This window comes from Magnolia sinica, chromosome 11, assembly GCF_029962835.1.
Source record: "Magnolia sinica isolate HGM2019 chromosome 11, MsV1, whole genome shotgun sequence".
NCBI lineage: Eukaryota > Viridiplantae > Streptophyta > Magnoliopsida > Magnoliales > Magnoliaceae > Magnolia > Magnolia sinica.
This window is the reverse complement of record NC_080583.1, coordinates 5,421,441-5,442,701: the sequence shown is the minus strand read 5'-3', so window position 1 is coordinate 5,442,701 and position 21,261 is coordinate 5,421,441. Positions and strand designations below refer to the sequence as shown.

General features: G+C 40.7%; 2 protein-coding genes across 3 annotated transcripts in view; both read right to left on the bottom strand.

The window, feature by feature from the left end:
• Positions 1 to 2,574: 2,574 nt before the first annotated feature.
• Positions 2,575 to 10,539, bottom strand: LOC131218640 (probable N-acetyl-gamma-glutamyl-phosphate reductase, chloroplastic). Of its 2 annotated transcripts, XM_058213301.1 has the most exons (14): positions 10,391 to 10,537; positions 10,095 to 10,150; positions 9,467 to 9,637; positions 8,722 to 8,829; positions 8,526 to 8,612; positions 8,295 to 8,345; positions 8,094 to 8,165; positions 7,241 to 7,360; positions 6,509 to 6,569; positions 6,315 to 6,395; positions 5,258 to 5,337; positions 5,036 to 5,125; positions 4,002 to 4,130; positions 2,575 to 3,379 (listed from the first exon to the last, which is right to left on the bottom strand). In XM_058213301.1, the coding sequence occupies exons 2-14, from the start codon at positions 10,146 to 10,148 to the stop codon at positions 3,272 to 3,274; spliced, it is 1,212 nt and encodes a 403-aa protein (XP_058069284.1). In that variant the 5' UTR covers positions 10,149 to 10,150; positions 10,391 to 10,537; the 3' UTR covers positions 2,575 to 3,271. The 2 variants fall into 2 exon arrangements, with proteins under 2 accessions (XP_058069284.1, XP_058069285.1); XM_058213302.1 differs by lacking the exon at positions 4,002 to 4,130 and having other exon boundaries at positions 10,391 to 10,539.
• A 5,866-nt stretch (positions 10,540 to 16,405) lies between these two features.
• LOC131218639 (kinesin-like protein KIN-12D) overlaps positions 16,406 to 21,261 on the bottom strand; it is a 31,269-nt gene continuing 26,413 nt past the window's right edge. The window contains exons 25-38 of the mRNA XM_058213300.1: positions 21,149 to 21,256; positions 20,883 to 21,043; positions 20,716 to 20,803; positions 19,903 to 19,977; positions 19,544 to 19,789; positions 19,370 to 19,468; positions 19,042 to 19,116; positions 18,904 to 18,962; positions 18,682 to 18,793; positions 18,228 to 18,338; positions 17,942 to 18,112; positions 17,444 to 17,509; positions 17,240 to 17,359; positions 16,406 to 16,892 (exon numbers count right to left, since the gene is read on the bottom strand). Of these exons, the coding sequence (XP_058069283.1) occupies positions 16,749 to 16,892; positions 17,240 to 17,359; positions 17,444 to 17,509; positions 17,942 to 18,112; positions 18,228 to 18,338; positions 18,682 to 18,793; positions 18,904 to 18,962; positions 19,042 to 19,116; positions 19,370 to 19,468; positions 19,544 to 19,789; positions 19,903 to 19,977; positions 20,716 to 20,803; positions 20,883 to 21,043; positions 21,149 to 21,256 (1,635 nt within the window). The 3' untranslated portion in view covers positions 16,406 to 16,748. The remainder of the gene's footprint in view (positions 16,893 to 17,239; positions 17,360 to 17,443; positions 17,510 to 17,941; positions 18,113 to 18,227; positions 18,339 to 18,681; positions 18,794 to 18,903; positions 18,963 to 19,041; positions 19,117 to 19,369; positions 19,469 to 19,543; positions 19,790 to 19,902; positions 19,978 to 20,715; positions 20,804 to 20,882; positions 21,044 to 21,148; positions 21,257 to 21,261) is intronic.

Genomic DNA, 21,261 nt, shown 5'->3' with positions numbered 1-21,261 from the left:
AATGTTGTAAATTTGAAGACCGGACTGGACGGTTTACCCCGAAAACCGAGCCCAGCCCGTGGGCCTAAAAATCAAAACCAGCCCATCCAGTTGCTGTCTTGGCCCGAGAGCCTGGCAAGCCGCCGTGGTCCATTGAAATCCCCATCCGACGTACTTTACGGCCCAGATTTCGAGCTTATGGGACTGTGCCATAGAGAATCTGGGCGTACGCCTAGGCCCGGCCCATTTCACTCAATACTCAGCTGGCACGTGCAAGCTTTATCATTGAGATATACAGTGTAGCAAATAGAGTTTAGGACGGGTAATCCATGGTATAAATAATGGAGAAGTGATCAGACATTCGGATACAGCTATTTTTTCCACTAGCATGTCACAAGTATTGAATATCAAATCCATGCAAAAGGTGGGCCACACCACGATGATCGCCTCATATTAAAATCGGGACAATAAACTAATTGAGAGAGACAACATCCAAATCAATGGACACCCGATGGTATGACTTAAAGTGTACTGGTATGGCCCACCCAATGAGTGAATTGACTAGATTTTCATCGGTTAATTATCATGTGTGGCCCACCTTTCACACAAAATGTATTATATTTGTTATGGGAAAAATAGACCGACCCATATGAGTTGGTTGGACCAATACCTAGCATGGCCCATTGAGCTAAGAGTAAGGAAAAGGCTAGAAAGGGGAAGGCTGACCGTCCGACTAGACGCTAAGATTGGACAACCAAGGTCGGCACAACCAAGGACGGATTTCCCAGGGAAGACACCAAAGAAGCTAAAAGGTTACAAGAAGTGAAGATCACAAGGAACTTTGGTCGGTTTAGTTATCGAATGATGCCAACCTCCTTATAGATCGGTCGGTCTTATGACTTCCATCAGCCAACCTTAGACAAAGGCCGACCTAATATGAAGGAAGACCTATTCGAGATTATGGAAACCGGAAGCGAATTGTGTACTGAGTAACTCAGTACGCTTGGCATACTCAGCGTACTGAGTACACTTTGTGAGGTTCACCATGATTTATGTATTTTATCCCCTTCGTCCATCTATTTTATATGATAATTTTATTTCTGTAGTCAAAAAATGAAGCATATCCAAAAATTAAATTGACAACACCACGGGAAACAGTATGAATTGAGCGTCTACTGTTGAAAAAATCTCGTGGGCCACCGAAGTTTTGTATCAAGCTTATATTTGTGTTTTCCCTTCATCCATGTCTACAATATCTTTTGAATAGGTTGGATGGCAAGTAAACATCATTGTGGGGTCATAAATGTTTCAACGGTGAAAATTAGTATTCCCACTGTTTCCTGTGGTATGATACACTTGAGCTTTGCATATATGTACATTCTTGAATCAACCGCTTAAATGATCTAAAAAAACGGATGGACAGCGTGGTTAAACCACATACATTCACAGTGGGCCCAACTGAGTTTACTCAGTACGATAATAGCGTGCTGAGTAACTCAGTACACAATCCAATTTCATGGAAACTAACTCGCGATCGGTTCGGGATTCCGAGATCCCCGCCGAGGATCCCGGTCGATCTTTGATAAGTTAAGAGTTCTAATCCAACTACAACATGCACCTATTAAATAGGAAGGATCATGTTACGATACAATCTCCCCTCTATTATAAATAGGAAGATCCCTAATGGTGAAAGGTACACATACTTACACCCAAATAACCCTTCATGCTAAACCTTTTCTACAAAGACCCAGATTCCTAACTTTGCTATCGGAGGGTCCCCTGAATCAACCAGGGTCTTCCTGTTTGTTCTCTATGCAAGTACTCAAGGGTCCAAGAGGGGCTAACCAGAAATCAGCATCAACAATATTCTAAAAATGTTACAAGTGGGCAGGAAAAAAAAAAGGTTTTAACACAACTTCTGATACTGCTACTGTTTCTGATCAAAGCCGTAATTTCACATCCTTCAATTGTATACCCGTCAGGAACTAGCCTGGCCCAGAATCAGGCCAGTCCGCTCTTCGATTGGACCACACCTTGGGACAAAGAATAACAGAAGGAAAGGGCAAAAATGGTCTATATTCAATCTATAAAAGTGCAGCCCACCTGACTGAGTGGAGATGCCTGTGTCCCTAAAAGAATCCCAACATCACAAAATGAACTGTCAGATGCATTTGGTATGGCACTACCATATTGAATTGCAATTACTAATCCCATAAAAAGGAAAGAGAAATGCTCACATATAACTAATTGTTACTCCAACTAGTTGGCGTGTGGGGCCCACCATGGCGGCCACCACATGACAATTGGCTGGATGTACAACACTGAAAGGAATGCGACTGCAATCAAACCGTTCAATTGCAAACTGGTTCACACGTCCATCCAAACACGGCCCAAGTTTGGCATAAACGCATATGACGAGGAGAAATTACAAAAAAACACTCGCATGCCCATGCTATTCTGGTCTCTTTCATATTCTTCTCCATGGTTGTGACAGGCATTGTCCTAGACATTTTTGGGCCGTGTGAGAACCAAGCTCCAGAGCATGAGGTGGACAACAACCCATCCAAGGCACATCGTATTCCCATGTATTTTAAATTCGATAAAACACTCTTATTAGTTATTTTCTTATTCGGCCCACCTGCGAGCTGGTAATAAACGTAGTTCTACAAAATTCAACCATCATAATAGTATTACAAACTAAAGCAGCTAATAAATATAGTTCTACAAAATTCAACCATCATAATAGTAATACAAACTAAAACATACAGCCGAGCTTTTCAACGGCAGATTCCTACAACTGAAGCTAGAAAACGGTCACATTTATATGATATGTGATTTGGGAGCTCTTGAGCCCATCTCACACGCTCTCTCTGCCTGCAATATATGTGAGTGGACGTTAGGTAGCAGATTTCGTATCACATTTTAAATCTTCCATCTTCAAGATTTTACATGATTTTTTCTTTTACGAGAAATACGAGGGATGCTCGCCATTCCTGCTCCACCATGTGACGAGTAGAAAGGTCAGTGCAATGGTCCAGGTTTGAGCACATGTATGGATGATTTGGATCTCTAATCAGCAGGATTTTTGCCATGTAAGCCATCCATTGTTGGACACACTAGACAAACGGTTTGGATACCCATGCAGTGGGGCAGAAGGGTGAGCCTCTACAGGACAAGCCTCCCTAGAATGACTCTATCTAAGAGGACATGATTTAATAACAGTTAAATAAAAAGCCGAAATATTTCCATTCATACAATACCTGCGCTGATAAAAGAATGAAGGGCGTGCTCTCTATGGAAACAGAGGCTGGTAGAGTAGCCCCATGTTCTCGGGAAATCCCATCATCAGATTGAGGTTCTGCAGAGCTTGACCAGAAGCTCCCTTCACTAGATTATCAATCTGCATGACCACTATATTGGTTAGACCACCATCATAACATAGCACTTAATGATAAGCGGATTTGATTGGCGTTGCAACTGGGGCAATTGGGAACGAATCACGTCCAATTCTGGCCCATGAGATAAAGATCCGAGTCTAGGCCTAGCCCATCAAGGAACCTCTTGGCAGGCCCAGCCACGAAATATTCACACTCACCAGTATTAATAAATCTGGCTGGGCCCCTCAATTCTTGCCAGGCCTTAGGCAGATGCCAGCCCAGGTCCAGCACATTTGATTTGCGGGCCTAATACCCAGGCCCAAATCCAACTGATGACATGGTTTTAATACTCAGATGAGTCCAATGGGACTCGCCAAGTCAACTTGGACTTTGTTGAACCCCATCTGGTTTGATGCCACAAGTCAACGGGATGAGTCAGGGCAATTCAGCTCCAACTCCGTCAAGTCATGACTCAACTCGAGACCAGACAAGTTGCCGAGTCTTTTAACCATGACCGATGGGCCTCGATGCCAGACCAAACCTTACCCAAAGTGAGATGGACTTGAGTCAGAATGGGCCAGCCCAGCCCAGTTGTCACGTGATATTCGATAGCATGCTCTACTTGATCAAGGGAGATACACTTACTACAGATACTATAATTGCTCTCCCAGGAATTCTATCAGGGAAGACATTCATGAAACAGTAGTTTGAACCCCTGACATTTCTAGTGTGAGGGATGGCTCCTTTCTCCAACAAAACAATGAATTCTTCATCCTGAAACAGAATGCCACAAGTAAGGACCGAGGGGACCGTACGCCGTTATTGGAAGTACACTGCCACTCACAAGGCAGATGTGGGCTTTACGCCAAATACAAAAGATATGGATGATGTTATATATCTTGAGAACAGGTAAAAATATCAGCCATCATATTTGTGTTTCTACTCATACTTAAAAACCTAATTACCATGCACAGGTATCAAAACCTGGACCAGACTGCTGGATGGGGTAAAAAAACTGATTCCTGAAGGAACCTGTTCAAACCATCCTGATAGGCAGGTCCAACCAACAGGGTCAGGTTGTTATCCACTCCAACTTCAAGAGGGTCAACTGGTAAAACCTTTATTTTATTCATTTACAACCAACCAGTCAAATTGGTTTTGAACAGTCCCGCCCACAAAAATGAATTGGGCTCAGGTCCAGGTTTTAAAACAATGGTTCTAACTCTTTGTCACAAAGCATCTAATGGCCATGCTCGATCCACATTGGGGTCCATAATTTGGACAATCTTGACTGACATGCATGTATGTAAATGTACAGTGGATGAGTAGTTGTACCTGAGTGAGGTGCATTTTGCCTGAATTATACCTTTACCTTTACCTTATTGCTAAATCCATGGAAGCCATTTCACATAGGGCTGTCAATAGGCCAGGCCTGGGGTTAGCTTAGGCCCAGATTTTGAATTGCTTGGGCAGTAACTGTTAGAATTTTATATTTTGCTTGGCACGGGCCTGGCCCATCGACATAATTAACTTCACAGCATTTTCTGACTTTAAATGTCCAATGCATCAACTGATACAAAATCCTTACAAAAGCATGCAAGAGGAACAACTCGCATGAGAAACATTCCCTTCTGCAGAAAACAGCAGCTTACAATTCCCAAGTCGAATAGGAGAGGTACCTGGTACGAGGCCTTCAATTGTTGGTACAGATCCTCAATTGTTACTCCTGAAGCCATTTCTACATAGATGGTAGATTGCATTCCACGGCTCTATAAAATTCAGATGTACAGAAGCTAAGAGCCAATATAGGAATTGCAGCTTTAGCATTTTAAATGTTGCTTGACAGAATCCACGATAAATAGGTTTTGATGAGTTTCAGAGGATTCAAGTAAAAGGTTTACCATTGGCATCAAATGAGGAGTGAAGCTGACTGTCACTTTCGAATGTGAAGCATCAGAGAGTCCTTGCTCAATTTCTGGAACTGCAAGTGAAGGATAAAAATTAGCAACTCCATGTCATTTCGGATGTTTGAAACACTAAATAAAGATACTGATGCTAGTACAGTGCGAAGAGACTGTATGGATACATATGGGGACAGGCATGCAAGGAATGCTGAGAGAAACCATGATGGCCACATTGTAACTTCTATATTCCAGGACAGGTATTGTATCCAACACCCATTGATACCAAGATATCGACCGATATTGTTGATACATTGGACAAGGCATACATGCACATTCACAAAAAAAATCAACCTAGAAATCTAGGTTTTCCTTCAGATTATCAGTTTTGGACTCAAGGAGTTGTATGATACTCAGGCTGTGCATGACACTTGATACTCAGGCACTCAGAAATTGTACACGTGCCATATATTAACTCAAATAAAACTGACTAGACTGTGCAGCCCACTGTCCCCAAGTCACAATCCCAAGATCAGATTGATTGAACAATCCTAACCTCTGATTTGTGGACACTTGTTTATGGAAATAGGACTGTTGGATATTTTTTTATTTTAACCGTCCAATAAATGTATACCAATCCGATAGTCAGATAAATAATCTTAATTTTTGGTTCATGCTATTTACTACTTGTATACCACGTGTTTCTAAGTAGTTTCTAAGTGCCTACATATCATTCATCACACTCAGCCAAAGTTTTCCTCTTGGACTCTAAAACCAAAATAATTTTGTTTGGAAGCAATCTTTCAGGAAAAAAGAAAACAGCACAAATGAACACTAAACACTGCTACAGAATGCCATGGCTTAAAAATAATAAAATAAAAACAATGCGCAAAAGGAATTAGGCATGCCAATAGGATTTGCTTTTTATCTAATCTGAAGGCATTGATAAGTGCATTCGCTATTTACCAAAATAACCACCAGAAAACAGACAATAGCTTTACTATAAAGCACTACTAGTCTTCAACAAAGCAAATCATACATCAATGCAAGAATGTACCATGACGGTGCTTTGTAATTCCATAGGCATGTATCCCTTCAGCAATTTCAGTGTACAGATTTGCCTCCTTGGCACCACGTCCTGTAAATGTATACAAGATCAGAAGCTGCTCAAACAATAGCAACAGAAGCATCTGGCATGTGATGCTACAATGGAAAGATGCATGCGTGAGTGGTAAAGCATACAACACTAACCTGCTCCACTCACGCCAGATTTTGCATCAATGATGATATTTCTCAGTTCTACGAGACGACCCTGCACATCATATCAATTTGAAACAACTTGGTAGAATAAGAAACAAAGGGAAAAGTAAAATAAAACACCAACCAGAGAAGCCCATTTAGCCACACCGGATATTCTACCGAGACCTCGTAATTAACGATTTCATGGATATGGCTAGAGAAAGGCTAAGGTAACACTGGCTTAACTAACTAACACTGGATCCTCTACCTAGACCTCGTAATGAGTGATGCATAGTTATGGCTAGAGACAAAGGTTAAGCTAACCACTGGCTTAACTAATGAACAACCCGGTGGCTGAAACACAGCATTGAAGGCAAACATATTACCATAGGCAGCCAAACAAAGAAAAGATGCCATTGGAGAACACTATTGCCTTGGTGATCGATATATGGTGGAGAACACTGTTGCCTTGGTGATTGATATATGGTGGAAGCAAATTTGCATCTGAAGAAAATTGTGGGCATCATTGCATGTAAGCATGGCAATGGTGCAACAGGATTCATTTAGCCGACCACAATTAGCGAAGATGATGATGATTGCATCTAAACATTTCAATTCATGCATATAACATAATTGTGGCAAATACATTGTACTTAATTGGAACTCCTGGTATGGCTATGGAAGTACTACTACACTATACATTATACAAAACCAGTTGCTAAATCACTGAGATAGGATAGAAACCTTTATCAAGGGAACCAGAGGAAGTTGAACGGATGTTGGGTAACAACCAGGGTTAGCAACGAGTCGTGCACGCTGGATTTCTTCCCTTGAAACCTCCGTCAAGCCATATATTGCTTCTTTCTGAATCCAAATAATAAGAGCCATTAGCAAGCAGCACAATAACTGAGTAAAATATGATGAACAACAATAACTTTTATGCAGTTCTTATATACAAGATAGAAATGTGAGACAAATCATGCTATGGCTTCATTCGTAAGCATAGCACATCTAGCATAATTAGGTGAAACTTCAAAATTTTGCCTTTTTCAAACAATACTGACTGTCGGTGACCATTTTCCTGGAAGATTTACAGTAGATTTCAGCCCCAAAAAAAAAAAAAAATCATAGAGGAAATGGTGCACTGGTTCAAGGTCAATAAGATGACTCCACCATCAAAGATTGGCCAATCAAAGAAGAAGAAAATAAATAAAAAGTTTAATGACTATCCAATGATGGATCCCATGGATTCAATGAGCACTATTTAAACATGGATTCCTATGGAGTTTATTTTTGGTGGTCACGTTTTGATAGCAAGTCAAATCTCGTATTCCTCTCACAATTTTCACCCCGTCTCTTGTGCATGAGATTTGACTATGGAAAAGGCAAATAATTGCTATTTTCAATATCACTATTTCCTTTGTCATCCAAACAATCCAAAAGGTCCAAACAATGGAAAACCCTTGAGTTTCCTTTTCTTTTCCCACAATCCAAACAGGCCCCTACGTTTGTCATTGTTCCACAACAAAATTGGTGTAAAAGAATAAACAACCAAATTCACACACCATGAATGCAGATTAGAGAACAGAGAGCTTACCTGCAAATCCGGTGCTTGGTGAGGCTGACCATACCATTCTTCATACTCATCAATGTTTCGAAGACGAAAGTCCTGCATAAACATCTTAGTTTACTTTCTATACAAGGACTTTGCACTGGAGAATTTTCCTAAGATCCATGTAGAAAACAACCGAAATTTGAAAAATGACAGTCTGTACGAAAAAGTGCAACCAAAGCATACTGCAGAAAGATCAACAATTTTTAGCTCCTTCGGAAGGCCTTTGATTATTTCCTGCAACAGAAAGCAGCAGACTAAGTTTGTCCAACAAGTAGATGTGGGGAAAAAAAAATGGAAGCATTTTCTCAATTTCATTTTAGATATCTTGCCATCTTGTCCCATTCAGAATACTAGGATTCCGATGTCTTGACGCTGTCTGGTAGAGTTAAAGGATGTGATAGAATGAGAAAGTACCTGTGTTGTTCCATGTGGTAAACAACAAAACACTGCATCTACTTTAGAAAAGTCAGCATCTTTGACGGCAACCATATTTGGCAAGTCCTGCAAATCAACAGGAAGTCGAGTATTATAGTTCTGTAGAAATATTCCAGACCAATTTTCAATGATCTGAGGAGAGCACCCTGAGAAAAGCTTAGCTAAAGAATATTACTTGTGCGATCAGGTGAGGAAATACTGATCCGATTGCCTGACCAGCTTTCCTATCAGCAGTCATCAATGTAATACCAAAGTGTGGATGGTTTGCAAGGAGCCGAACAATCTACAAGAGAGAAGGTGATAAAGTCACAGACCATAATAATTCAGAAAGCGAAGAAACGTGTTATAAGAAATTTCCCCATCTCATGCCAGTGAAAATATATCTTAAATTTCAGTGTAGCAGAGAAACTCATTTTACTCCTTGAAAACACTTATTGCAACATGACAATCTTAAAAATCTAGAGGCTAGAAGTGTACTTACCACATACTTTCAGCTATTCATATCCTTGAAGGAACACAATATTTTCTATAGAGTTAGTCATATTGTTTTTAGTATACAGATCCTCACCACCAAAGCCATGACCTAACCTCAAAATTCCTATTTTCTTGAAACGGCATTGGGAAACCCAACAAACCTTTAAATCAAGCTCAATAAGTAATGTGGTGGTGGCTAAGTAATATACTTAGCCGTCTCTTCATACTTAGAAAATTTTGCAAAACCCAAATCCAATTTCTTAAAATAACCCACTAAGTCTATATGTGTGTGTGTGTGTGTGTGTGTGTGTGTGTGTGTGTGTGTGTAATAACACCCCATGAAAACCTCTCCCATTCATATCAAATTGCAGGCTTTACACATTCCACTAGTTCAAAAATACAAGAAAACAAAATTATTCAAATACCAAGTAGCAAATCAAGCTTACTTCAGAACCGGTATAGCCGCTCGCTCCTAGAACACCGATTCGAACTGTTTCTTGTGATTTATGCACCACCGTCTTTGCAGACTGCAGCGTCTGTGGTGCTGGACCCACAGAACCTCTAACCCGCAGCATACTTCCACCTCGCTTCAAAGCCTTCAAATCTCTCATTCCATCCTAAATTCTCCAAAATATACATATAATTATCACCACCTCAAGATTGGGCCTACCATCAAACACATGGGAGACATGGACGAGATCTAGACCATTGACCAAAAACTACACTGATCAGACCATCCTAGACATCTAATCAGAAGCATATAAATGGACACGAAAATGCTAAAATTCTGCGATAGTTCAAGCTTATAAATGGACACTAAAATGCTAAATTTCTGCGATAGTTCACACTCAAATTAACAAAAACCATCAATCGGATGGTTAGGTTTGTCCGATCAATGCAATTTTCTGTCAGTGGCTAATCCATGGTGGGTCCCAACAGGTCAACGGTTCTGATCAATTCGACCCAAGTTATGAAATTGTAATTTCCCAAACATTCTTCCACTGAAACAAATATCAGATTACAAAAAAAAAAAAAAAGCTACCAATTTTAATCAAAATCATGACAACTACTGACCTTATGGAAGCATCCATTGTCCAAAGAAAGCGATGCAAACGACACTGAGCTCATTTCTGCAGAAGAAAATTTCAAAAAAAAAATTGCAATTTTTGAGAGGGAAATGCTTGAGACTTTTATAGCATTTGCTGAGAATAAAGGAATGAATCTGATTCGGTTTTCTTTATGGAATTCAATGGTTTAAAATAGAGAGATTGAAAATGCGCGAATATTCTACTTTTTTCTCATTATTTCAGACAAGATCGAAATAACAGATGAAGAGATCTGAAGATCAGATGCTGGACTGAATTACTTACCTTTGATGATTAGATGCTTCGATCGATGAAATCGGAGAGAGAAGGAGAAAGGGGTATATTAGGGTTTTGGGTTTGGAAAGAAGCTGACCGGCGCGCGGCGCGTAGATTGTGGACTGGAATCGCCTGCAACAACACCCGATCGCCGATTGGTTACTACCCCATAAGGTCCTATGTAGAGACGGACGGTCCTGACAGGGGCTCTGTGAGGCCCACCGTGATATATAAGTTTAATCCACGACGTTCATCCATTTTTACGGATCATTTTATGGTCTGATACCAAAAAATAGACTAATTGAAGGCTAAAATGGACCACACCACATAAAACTGTGGGTACTGAAAGCTGACCGTTGAAAACTTCCCGGGGTAAACTGAAGTTTTGGATAAGCTGATATATACGTTTTCCCTTCGTACAGGTCCATGTCAGGTTGCATAATAAATAAACAACACGGTGGGCCCTAGGAAGTTTTCAACGGTAGGAATTCAATCCCCGCTTCTTACTCTGGTGTGGTCCACTTGAGCCTTCAATCTACCTCCTTTTTGAGCCAGTTTCATAAAATGACCTATTAAGATGGATGGACGGAGTGGATAAAACATATAAATCATATTGGGCCCACAGATCCCCCGACAGGGACGTACGGCACTTGCAAGGTCCTGGTGGGGTAGTACCCAATCCGCTCCCACAACATCCAAGCTCAATCGGGTCTACCATGATGTATATGTAAAATCTACTCACTCCATCGGGTGGTAAATATTATCTTCACCGTATATAAAAATAAATAAATTTCTCATGTGGGCCCCACCAATCGGAGCAACGTAAAATTGCCCCTAATTCCTAATTTCGGGATGTGTGGTCCAATAAAGTTTCATAACAGGTTGATTATTTTTATATTCACTTCATAATTATGATTAAAACATTATAAACGGGTTAGATGTAATATAAAAACCACGGTAGCCCCACACACAAACCTATGATTGGTGTCCCATCCCCACTTTTCCCTGTGGTGTGAACCACCAAAGAGGTAGATATGAATGAATTTTGACCCAAGGAAATAAATTCGAGGACCCCACCTGATGGACAGAGTGGATTTCACATATTGACTATATTGGGCCCACAGAGATTGATTGTTGTACGCACGGCCTAAAACAGGTGTGGTAGAGGATTCTGCTCCGGGATTCAGCCGCCGTTGCGTTTTTTATGCCCCGCGTAACAATACACCCACGTGCTCTTTTTATGTTAATCGCGACTAACCACCGTTGGGAATGCATCGAAATATGAGGCCCACCTTGGATAATCATAACTGTTCATATTCTGGAGGCTGGTGGATGTGTTCGCATATAGGTATCGAGATGAACGGATGATGGATGATCCTTACATATTGTTAAACACACGCAGTTGAAATAACTGACCAGATTTCAATTTATGGATCTACGGTCCAGAGCATCCATTCAGCTAGATCTCGAGAACTTAGACCATACACGACAGTGGGACAGAAGATAGAAGGTTCCAATGATCGAACGTTTCTTCAGATGAGCCCCAATGGACAATGCCAAAGTTCAGATTTCAACTCTACTGATCGATGGTCCAGATCATCCCTTCATTGCGATTTCTGGAATGTAGACCGTCTGACGTTCGATGGCCAGAAGATAGAAGGTTATGATTATCGAACCCTTTTTGCAAATGGGCCCCACTGGAGTATGCATGTGGGTGGGATACGCTTGAGTGGAGCAAAAATATGCCGAGATGGGCGTCACGTGATGGCGGCGGCTGTCTGCTTGGACGCAAAGAGCCGTGAATTGAGTCCAACGCCTGCCAAGTCGGACTCGGTACTGGCACTGGCAGGGGCTATGTGGGGCCCACCGTAATGTATATTTTTTATCCACACCGTCTAACCATTTTAACACATCATTTTAAGGTACTAAATAATAAATTATGCAGATCGAAGGGTCAGGTGGGCCACACAACAGGAAAAGGTGGTGATTGGATGCTTACCGTAGAAAACTTCTTGAGGCCACAGAAGTATTTGATCAAGATGATACTTGTGTTTTCTCTTCATACAGGTATGTGATGCCATATGAAAAGTCTGTATGGAAAATAAAAATCAGGGCGGGCCCTAGGAATGTTTCAACGGTGGTGTCATTATCATCGCTGCTTCTTGTGGTGTGTCCCACTTGAACCTTGGATCAGCTTGCTTGATGGGTTCAAACCTTAGAATTACCTGAAAATATGGATGGACGGCGTGGATAAAACACATACTTCACTGTGGGTCCCACAGAGCGCCTGCGAAGACCGAGTCCGTCTTGGTTGGTGTAGGACGCAATTCGCATCCCAATAACATGCGTGCGGCACACCGTCATGGAATGTACGTGTGACATGCAATCTGTACAAACGGATCGGCTACTCACCCTGCCACTATCCAATGGCTAGTGATCGGTGCTCTGTGGGACCCACCATGATGTGTGTGTTTCATCCATGCTGTCCACCCATTTTTTCAGATAATTTTATGATATGAGCCCAAAAATGAGGTTGATCCAAATCTTAAGTGGACCTCACATTGTTGATTGAACGTCCACCATTAAAAATTTCATGAGGGCCACAAAAGTTTTGGATCAAGCTGATATATATTTTTTTCCCTTCATCTAAGTCTGTATGAACTAATCAACCGATTAGATGTCAAATAAACATGCCTTAGAATATTTTTAATGGTAGACATTCAATCACAACTGTTTTCCCATGGTGTGGTCCACATAGCACCGACCACTAGCCACCTGGCTGGTGGCAGCGTCACTAGCAAAATCGCGTCCTCCTCCCGCATGAGTGTTAGGACGCGACGGCGTAAAAAATAAAAATAAATTCAGACAGAAAACTGATGTGGACCACACCACAGGAACCGGCAGAATGAGGACGCCCACCACTGAAACCTTGTTGGGGCCAACAACAGTTCTGACCAGGCTTGTGCATTTCACTTGTGGGGCCCACCTTATGAAAGGGTTGGATGGTACATAAACATTATGCTGGGGCTAGTAAGGTTTCAACGGTGAGTATCTCATCACCACTGTTTCTTGTGTTGTAGCCCACTTAGTTCTTCCTGATTTTTAGGTTCACGTCCTGTAAGAAAATGGTGCAACTGAGGGACGGAGTAGATGTTGTAATAACCTGTCTATTTTCTACAGTGGGAACTATATTCCCTTTTTTTTACCTTTGGTGTGGCCACTTAAGTCATGAATCTACCTCATTTCGGGTCCTATATCCGAACATCATCCCCCAAGACAGATGGACGGAGTGGATTTTTCACATCATCTTTGTGGATCCCACCATGTTAAAAATAAAAAATTTATCAAAAAAAAAAAAAAAAAAAGTGACATGCTTATCATCTCACGTAACTAACCCAACGCCCTTCTCAATTTTCTCTCCTCTCCATCCTTCTTCTTCACAGGGCCAAGCCAAACGTCCTCGCGACTGGACCCAATCTTGCACTCCATCTTGCACATGAGACCCACCTCGTTGATCGGAACCATCCATCAGATTCAGAATTCAGAGAGAGTTTGGCGAAAGAGTTTGAGAATGAGTGAGAGAGGGTGTGAACTCCACACAGCATCCGAATGACTCATTGCCATAGAGTTTAGTCAATGCACCACCGACTTCAACGCCTTACATCAGTCATCTATCAAGTAAGCTTCCCTCCCAAGTTTCCTATTTAGGAATTAATTTAAAGTTGTAGTTCATAAGGCTTGACTCATTGAGTCGACTCACTAAGGTGACTTGGTGAGTCGATATATTAATGTAGTTGGATTCAAGTTTAGAATATATAAATTTTAAGATAATAGAAGTATAATTAGTATGTATGTTTTTTTGTATAAATCTCTAGCATTTCACGTAGCAATGCTCACCAAGTGGCGTTATAGTGAATTGAGTTGAACTTAATCTAACTGGACCAAATGGACCCCATTTGTATCGATTTTAAATCTTCTCGCCTAATCCAACCATACATGGGATCTGTCACACTAAATCAGGTAGGTGATCTTTCCTGTTGAAAATTTTAGGTTAACATATCGATTAATTTAATTATTTATTATGTATTAAATTTATATGATCATTATCATTAGTTGCATATTATTTTATTTGATTTCTCTTAGTTATATATTGTAGGGATAATTTATTTAAGTTATTAATTAACTTCATTTTATTTATTGTGGTGTATTTAAATTACAATTATTTCCTTTATTATTAGATGATGAAGAATGTATTTCAATTTACGAGTGTTCTGCCCTTGACGATTCCTTAAAACGATCAACACACACAGGTACTCTACCTTGGGTATTTACCCTAAAAGTTTGTTCACCAGGTGCTCTGTCGATGGTCATTCCCTAAAAGGATCAACACCGGTGCTCTGCCGAGGGTCATTCTCTAAAAGGATCAACACATACGGGTGTTATGCCCTGGATTGAACCTGAAAGGTTTTTATATGACTGTATTATTTTATTTTGATATTATAAAAAATAAATTGTTATTGTTGCAATGTAAAATGTCGATTCAATACTCATAATTAATCCTATTTATTTTATTGAGTTGTATTGGTGTTAAAGTAAAATTTTTAATTTTGGGAATGATTTGACCTTACGAGCCGTCACGCTCACACCCATATAGACTGTTTTGCATTGTTTGTATATGAAGAATCGGTTGGACAAGATTAAGGACTTTTCCTATTACTTTATTTGAAAATTTCTTAAAATTCAATGCATTTTGTTATTATCATTATTATTTTTATCAATGTAATTAAATATTCATAAATTGGTTCGTGGACGTTGTTTAATGACAATGATTATTATAATTTTAGTTGCCCTGATTTTCTTGAGAATGCATGAAAATAACGTGGGTTGCGATGTATGTTTTGTTTAAGTACAATTCACAGTTCTGGAATTCGGGTTCAATCCTGGCCAACTTGAATACTAAATTTCGAGGCGTGACAGATGTGATAAAGACACGACATTGTGCCCACAGAGTGCCGGCTTGGGCGGATCCCTGACTGTGGGACCCACCACGAAGTATATGACTTACATCATTGCCATCCATCCATTTTGACAGATCCAAAAAAAATGAAGTAGATCCTAATCTCAGGTTGACCACATTATAGGAAACAGTGGTGATTGATTATTAAAAACCTCTTGTGGGCCACAATTTTCAGATCAAGCTGATATTCGTGTGGTCCCTTCATTCAGGTCTTTGTGACCTTATCAACAAGTTGGATGGCCAAAAAAGGTTCAGGTGGTTCCCAAGAAAATTTTAATGGTAGGTATTCAGTCACCACTGTTTTAATGTGGTGTGGTCCACCTGAGATTTAGATCTGCTTTAATTTTGCGATCGTGCCTAAAATGAGCTGTCAAGACGGATGGACGGTATGGATGTAAGGCACATACATCAATATCGCTGGATCCACTGAAGCCAGTGGGCTATCCACAACATTTGTCACAGGAAATTAGCCTCGGACCGGCTTGTTCAAGTCCATGGCCATGTCCCACTGGAAAGGGGCCCACATGGTTGAATGCCTCAAAGATCCTAACGGTCCATTTGTTGAGCAACATCGTGGGATGGGCCATGATCAAAAGAACTACAAACAACTTAACATGTAAGTTCATGAATTTTTCCAGCTGAATGTTGACCACATGATCCAAGCATCCGACGGTTGAATAGCAGCCTAGAGATTGAGGGTATTCTTAGCAGCATGAGGGTGCAAGATCCAGACCATTTATCAGCTCGAACCCAGATTGAAGTTGCACATGCACTAGGCGATTAATTCATCAGGTGGACCCTACATGAATGACAATGAAAGAAGCTAGGAAACGCCACCAACGATCCACGTTTAACATACATGTGTGACCCACCTGATGATGAACCAAACTCAAAAGAGAAACACTTGCTCTCTCCTATATAATCATCTTAGTTCCTATACATTTCCAGTCATCGATCAATGGCCCTATGATTGCAATATGAATATGCAAATGAAAGTTTTGAAGAAATGGCAGTAAATCATTTCCATTTAAATTTTATATGGAAGGTCGCTGATACAGAAAGAATCAATAGATAGCTCAGAACAGCCATACAATTCACAGAGAGCTAAACATTTACAACTCAGACATCCAAACAGCTAGCACAACACTAGCCCATGTGAACGTGGCCCACTCCTAGCAATTGATTTCTTCATCTTAAATGCCAAGATAGGCAGTGCTCAAGACATCTTTCTGGGCTGTGGCATCAGACGGTTCCAATCGGTCCTTGCACGAAATGGTGAATATTCAAACAGCCAGCAAAATGCTAGCCAATCCATATAGATAGCCACTCCTCCATTTGCAATCAATGTCTTCATTTCAAAGCCGAGATGGATGGCGTCCGGGATATCCTTCTAGGCTGCGGCGTCGGACAGTTCTCATCTGTCCTTGTGCTACTAAATGGTGAGGATTGTTGCCTGAGCTCGGATAATCGGATCTTCTCACCCGATATCTTGCTCTGAAAAAGAAATTATCTCATGTTAGTGTCGGATTTCCCTAAATGAGGAATGCATATGCTACTTGTGAGATTAGGATCTGGATTCTGGATCCTTCTATCACGATGTGCATGAGATCCCAGCCACATATCAGGTACCCCCCTTGCATATGCATTGTGATCTGAAAATCAGGCTGATCTGATCATCAGGAAAGCTGATTAACAGCCCAGATTTCACGCATGTGATGCTAACAGGATTCGAAATCCTAGTCTCACAAGTGACCTTAGTAGCATGGCTCTCTTCCAATTCCACCTAGATAATTTTGATGGACCCCACATTTTACTATCCAGCATAGGTAACAGTCCATCACCTTAAACTTCATATCTTGCAATTCCAATTCCAATGACGCAATCCGATCCTTGAGCTGATTAAGCGCTTCTTCCGCCATGGAAGGGCTTATATCGGACACAGGCCTTGTTACTCCTGCAGCCTGCACGAATATGATTCGAATCAAAATATATAGAAGCACATGAATCGGAATCAAAATATGGTCTGAATTCAAGTATCTTGCCACCTTTAGAATGCCGGTACACAAACTTAAGAGTTTCTGTGCTAGTTGGACTCTCTCCTCTTCTGCAGTCTATTCAAAATAAAATAAAAATAAAAATAAAAACCAACGGTTAGACCTCTCTCTCCACTCACTGAACTCATCTCTCAGTGGAACTTGGCCACATCACAATGGTCTGACAACCTGCATGACATCCATTGCCACATCTGCATGACATCCATTCGGCCAAACCATAGATGGGCCATGGGCATATCACAGTGGTCTGAAAACCTGCCATCAGACCATTGGCTGATATTTCTTTAATCGTCCCTTCTTCTTTTTTTCCTTCAAAGTCCTTGATTCAAATGGCTAGTATTGTCTTGACCAGTGTGATTTCTGCACCATCGCCCATCCATGGAAGAGCCCCCAGGATGAGCAATCTGAACATCACACACATGTGCAGAGTGATACGGATTTTCAGCAAGATATTGTGGGCCTGATATTAGCAGTCTCTCAAATACTAACCTCTAGTTTGTTTTTCAGTCGTTGCTCCTCATCGATATCGACATAAGGATTCTTTCCGCTAGAAGCACGATAGCGAACCAGCTCCTCTCTCAGGCGTGAAAGGAGACCCTCTGTTCGCCGCAGCTTGCCAGCGAGGTCTTCGTTCCGAGTTTTCAAAAAGTTGTTTTCTTCCTGTTGCAGGTAAAGAATGTTAAACTTACTCAATGAACAGGTTAAAAAAAATAGATGGTGGGAAAATCACTGCTTTTGGAAGGACGAACTAGAGATTGAGCAAATGTTTTCTTGCCTTGATTTTAGCATGGTGATGTATGCGCTGCTGGAGATTTTGCTGGCCGGATAGCTTCTTCACTTCGTCTTCTAGTTCCGTAACCCTCTTCTTATGGTTTGCATTGTCCACCTACACAGTTTCAAAAGGAATCAAGATTGTAGAAAAGAAAGAACAGAAAGAAAGGGGGGGAAAACTCTTTACAGGGATTTGTCACTAGCTTGCACGAGTAAAGGCCAATGTGACATGTGAATGCCAAATTTCACATAAACCGCCCGATGAACAGACGAGCCCAAATGTTGGGTCATGACAAATTCTCATGATGGCGCACATCTAATGAACCACCCAGATCTCTCACAAGCACATCCAGTGCTACTGAAGAGGGTAGGATTCAGAATCCTCCCACGAGTAGCCTTAGCTGAGTGGCTCTAACTTACAAAGCCTGGGAAAAAAAAATAAAAAAAAATCTTCAAACCTTCAACATTTGGTTCTCCGTTGTAAGAAATTGATCCCGCTGCTGAAGCTTTTCCAATGCAACCTTTGTGGCCACCATCTCTGCATTCCTTCGGTTTATCTCATCGAGCCATCTGCAGAATGATATTCTTAAGCAAGTTAAGCAGCTATAAACGGAATGCACCATCACGAAAAGTGGAGAATTCTCTTTGAGATGCAAGACAGTGATTGGTAATGAGCTTACCCTTGCCTCTCTTCGATGAACTCATCGAGCTGTTGCTTCAGCTTGACAACCTCCTTCTCCTGCACAATGGATACATTTCTTTTAACACTAAAAATACATGGACTGACTTAACATGATCAACAATGCAATGTAGTAGACCTTTTCTTGGGACTCTTCATTTTGTACTCGAGCCTTCTCCGCCATCTTATGCACCTGCATATGATCTAACAGTGCCTGACATTAACCCCAAAAAAAAAGGTGGTGAGGCATTACTGCAGATGGCTTGTAAAGAAATTAAGTTTTGGAAGAAGTGAAAGAAATGTAATTTGTATAAATGTAACAATATGACAAAATGGACAAACTATCCAATTTGGCTTACACTGATTATGGAAAAGGCCACAATCACATAGCTTTGCAGATGATAATATATCAACTTATTTAAAGAAGAAAATATTGGAAAGAATGGATTAGGGAGTTGGCATTTTACAGCATAGTTGGCCATGTCCAGCTTAACTCCTAATAAATCCCGAACGACATCGTGCGTCATGCTCTCTGCTGCTGCTAGCCTGGTATTTAACATGAATATCTGAAAAGGAAATCAAGGGACTTCAATTATAAAATGCATCTTCCAGGATGGCGTAATGAATGGGTGGAGAAATACCTCCTTCTGTCGACTCGCAGCCAAAGCTTCAAGTTCTGCTATCCGATGCTTCCCTGCAGTCAACTCCTCCTCCTTCTCAGAGTTTACTTGCTGCGCCAGGCCCAATCCAATGCATTTGAAAGGAGAACCAGAACCCCGGGATTTCACTGCATTCTTCTCTGTTTTTGTTGCTGTCGAGTTTGTAACAACATAGGACGACAAAGATTCAGGTTTGACTTGCTGTGCCATGGCTTCCAATTCTCTGAACTGTTTCAAGGATCAAACATTGTTAGTTGAAGAAAGTAGAAAGTGCTTACCTCTTCTAAAGTCTTCATCCGAAAAATCAAATCTGCAGAAGTACCTAAAAAGTGGAAATCTACCTTTTGCTTGTATTCGCGTGCCTGTGCCTCTGCATGCATGTTCAGCTCAGAGATGTGTGCTTTGCAGTGGGAAATCTGTAGGCAAACAAAACAAAATGTAATCTTCAATTGACACTTTACAAGCAATTCCAGCAGCTGGGTTAGCCATTCAACGCGTTAACACTAGCCTCAAGTATTTGACGGGGAAATTCTAACACATTAGCCATTATGGAACAAAGACACTCCATTTTCTAGAAATAATTGTTGTGAAGGACATGCATCGACACATCCACAAGTAAAAAACTAAAATTTTCCTTTTATTCTTCTATTTTAGCAGTGCATATTTATTATTTGTATAGTTCTGATAAAATTTGAGTTATATATACAGTACAAATGAATAGAAATGTATAGAATTAGACAATTCCAATAACATGATATATTTGAATGAACATGTCAACATATCAGGTTTTCAATGTCACAATACTTCTGTCAGAAATCCGTACCCCTCGTCACACAGGGATATCTGTGTTCAAGTTGCATAAGCTCACTACATAATCTCAAACAGCATGCTTTTCAGCTTCTTTCACTTTCATAAACATGAGGTATAAAACTGGAATGCAACTTAATAGGAAACAGTCTACTGGCAAAATGGCAAGCTTGTAATGGTACTGCTCAAGAGCACCAGGAAGCATGTAAAATCTTGAAAGAACAGACACATGACATAACAATGAAATAAAAAAATTATTCACTGCACTCTCTCAACTATCTTTCTGACAACATGAGCTATTTAAGATCAGGAAGTGGTACAATAAAAAACACACACTGGGGGCGCACCTCTGCATCCTTCTCTGCCATATCCTTTTGAAGAATTTGTATCTGGTTGTGGGCTTCTTGTAGATCACTTGATTTCTCTTCAAGGCACCTATTCAAGAGAGAAATAGGCATTGATGACTAAATATTGAGTAGATTTTAACAGGCCTAGCACAACATATACTACAAACCTAGTTATCTCATCATGATCTCCATCTCTAGTAACATTCTGATTTTGTGATGCAGCAGAAGTATGTACTGTCAACATCTGATGTTTCACAACCTGAAGCTCTGATTCTAGCTCCTCTCTCTGCAACCGCTGCCTTTCAGCCTCTCCTTTGACAATCTCCACCTAAAAGAAATGGAAAGTAAAAGCTACTTAAGAAAACTATTAAGTGAATTAAAGCTAATGCAGGAAACGTTCTGAATATATCCCAGTAACCATTGATGAGCTGACCTTGTTTTCCAATACATTTACGGTATATTCTAGCTCTTCCACAGACTTCTCTAACAGCTTCACCTCCTCCTCCTTCTCTTTGGCATAGTTCTTCCTTGCCTCAGCTATCTGAG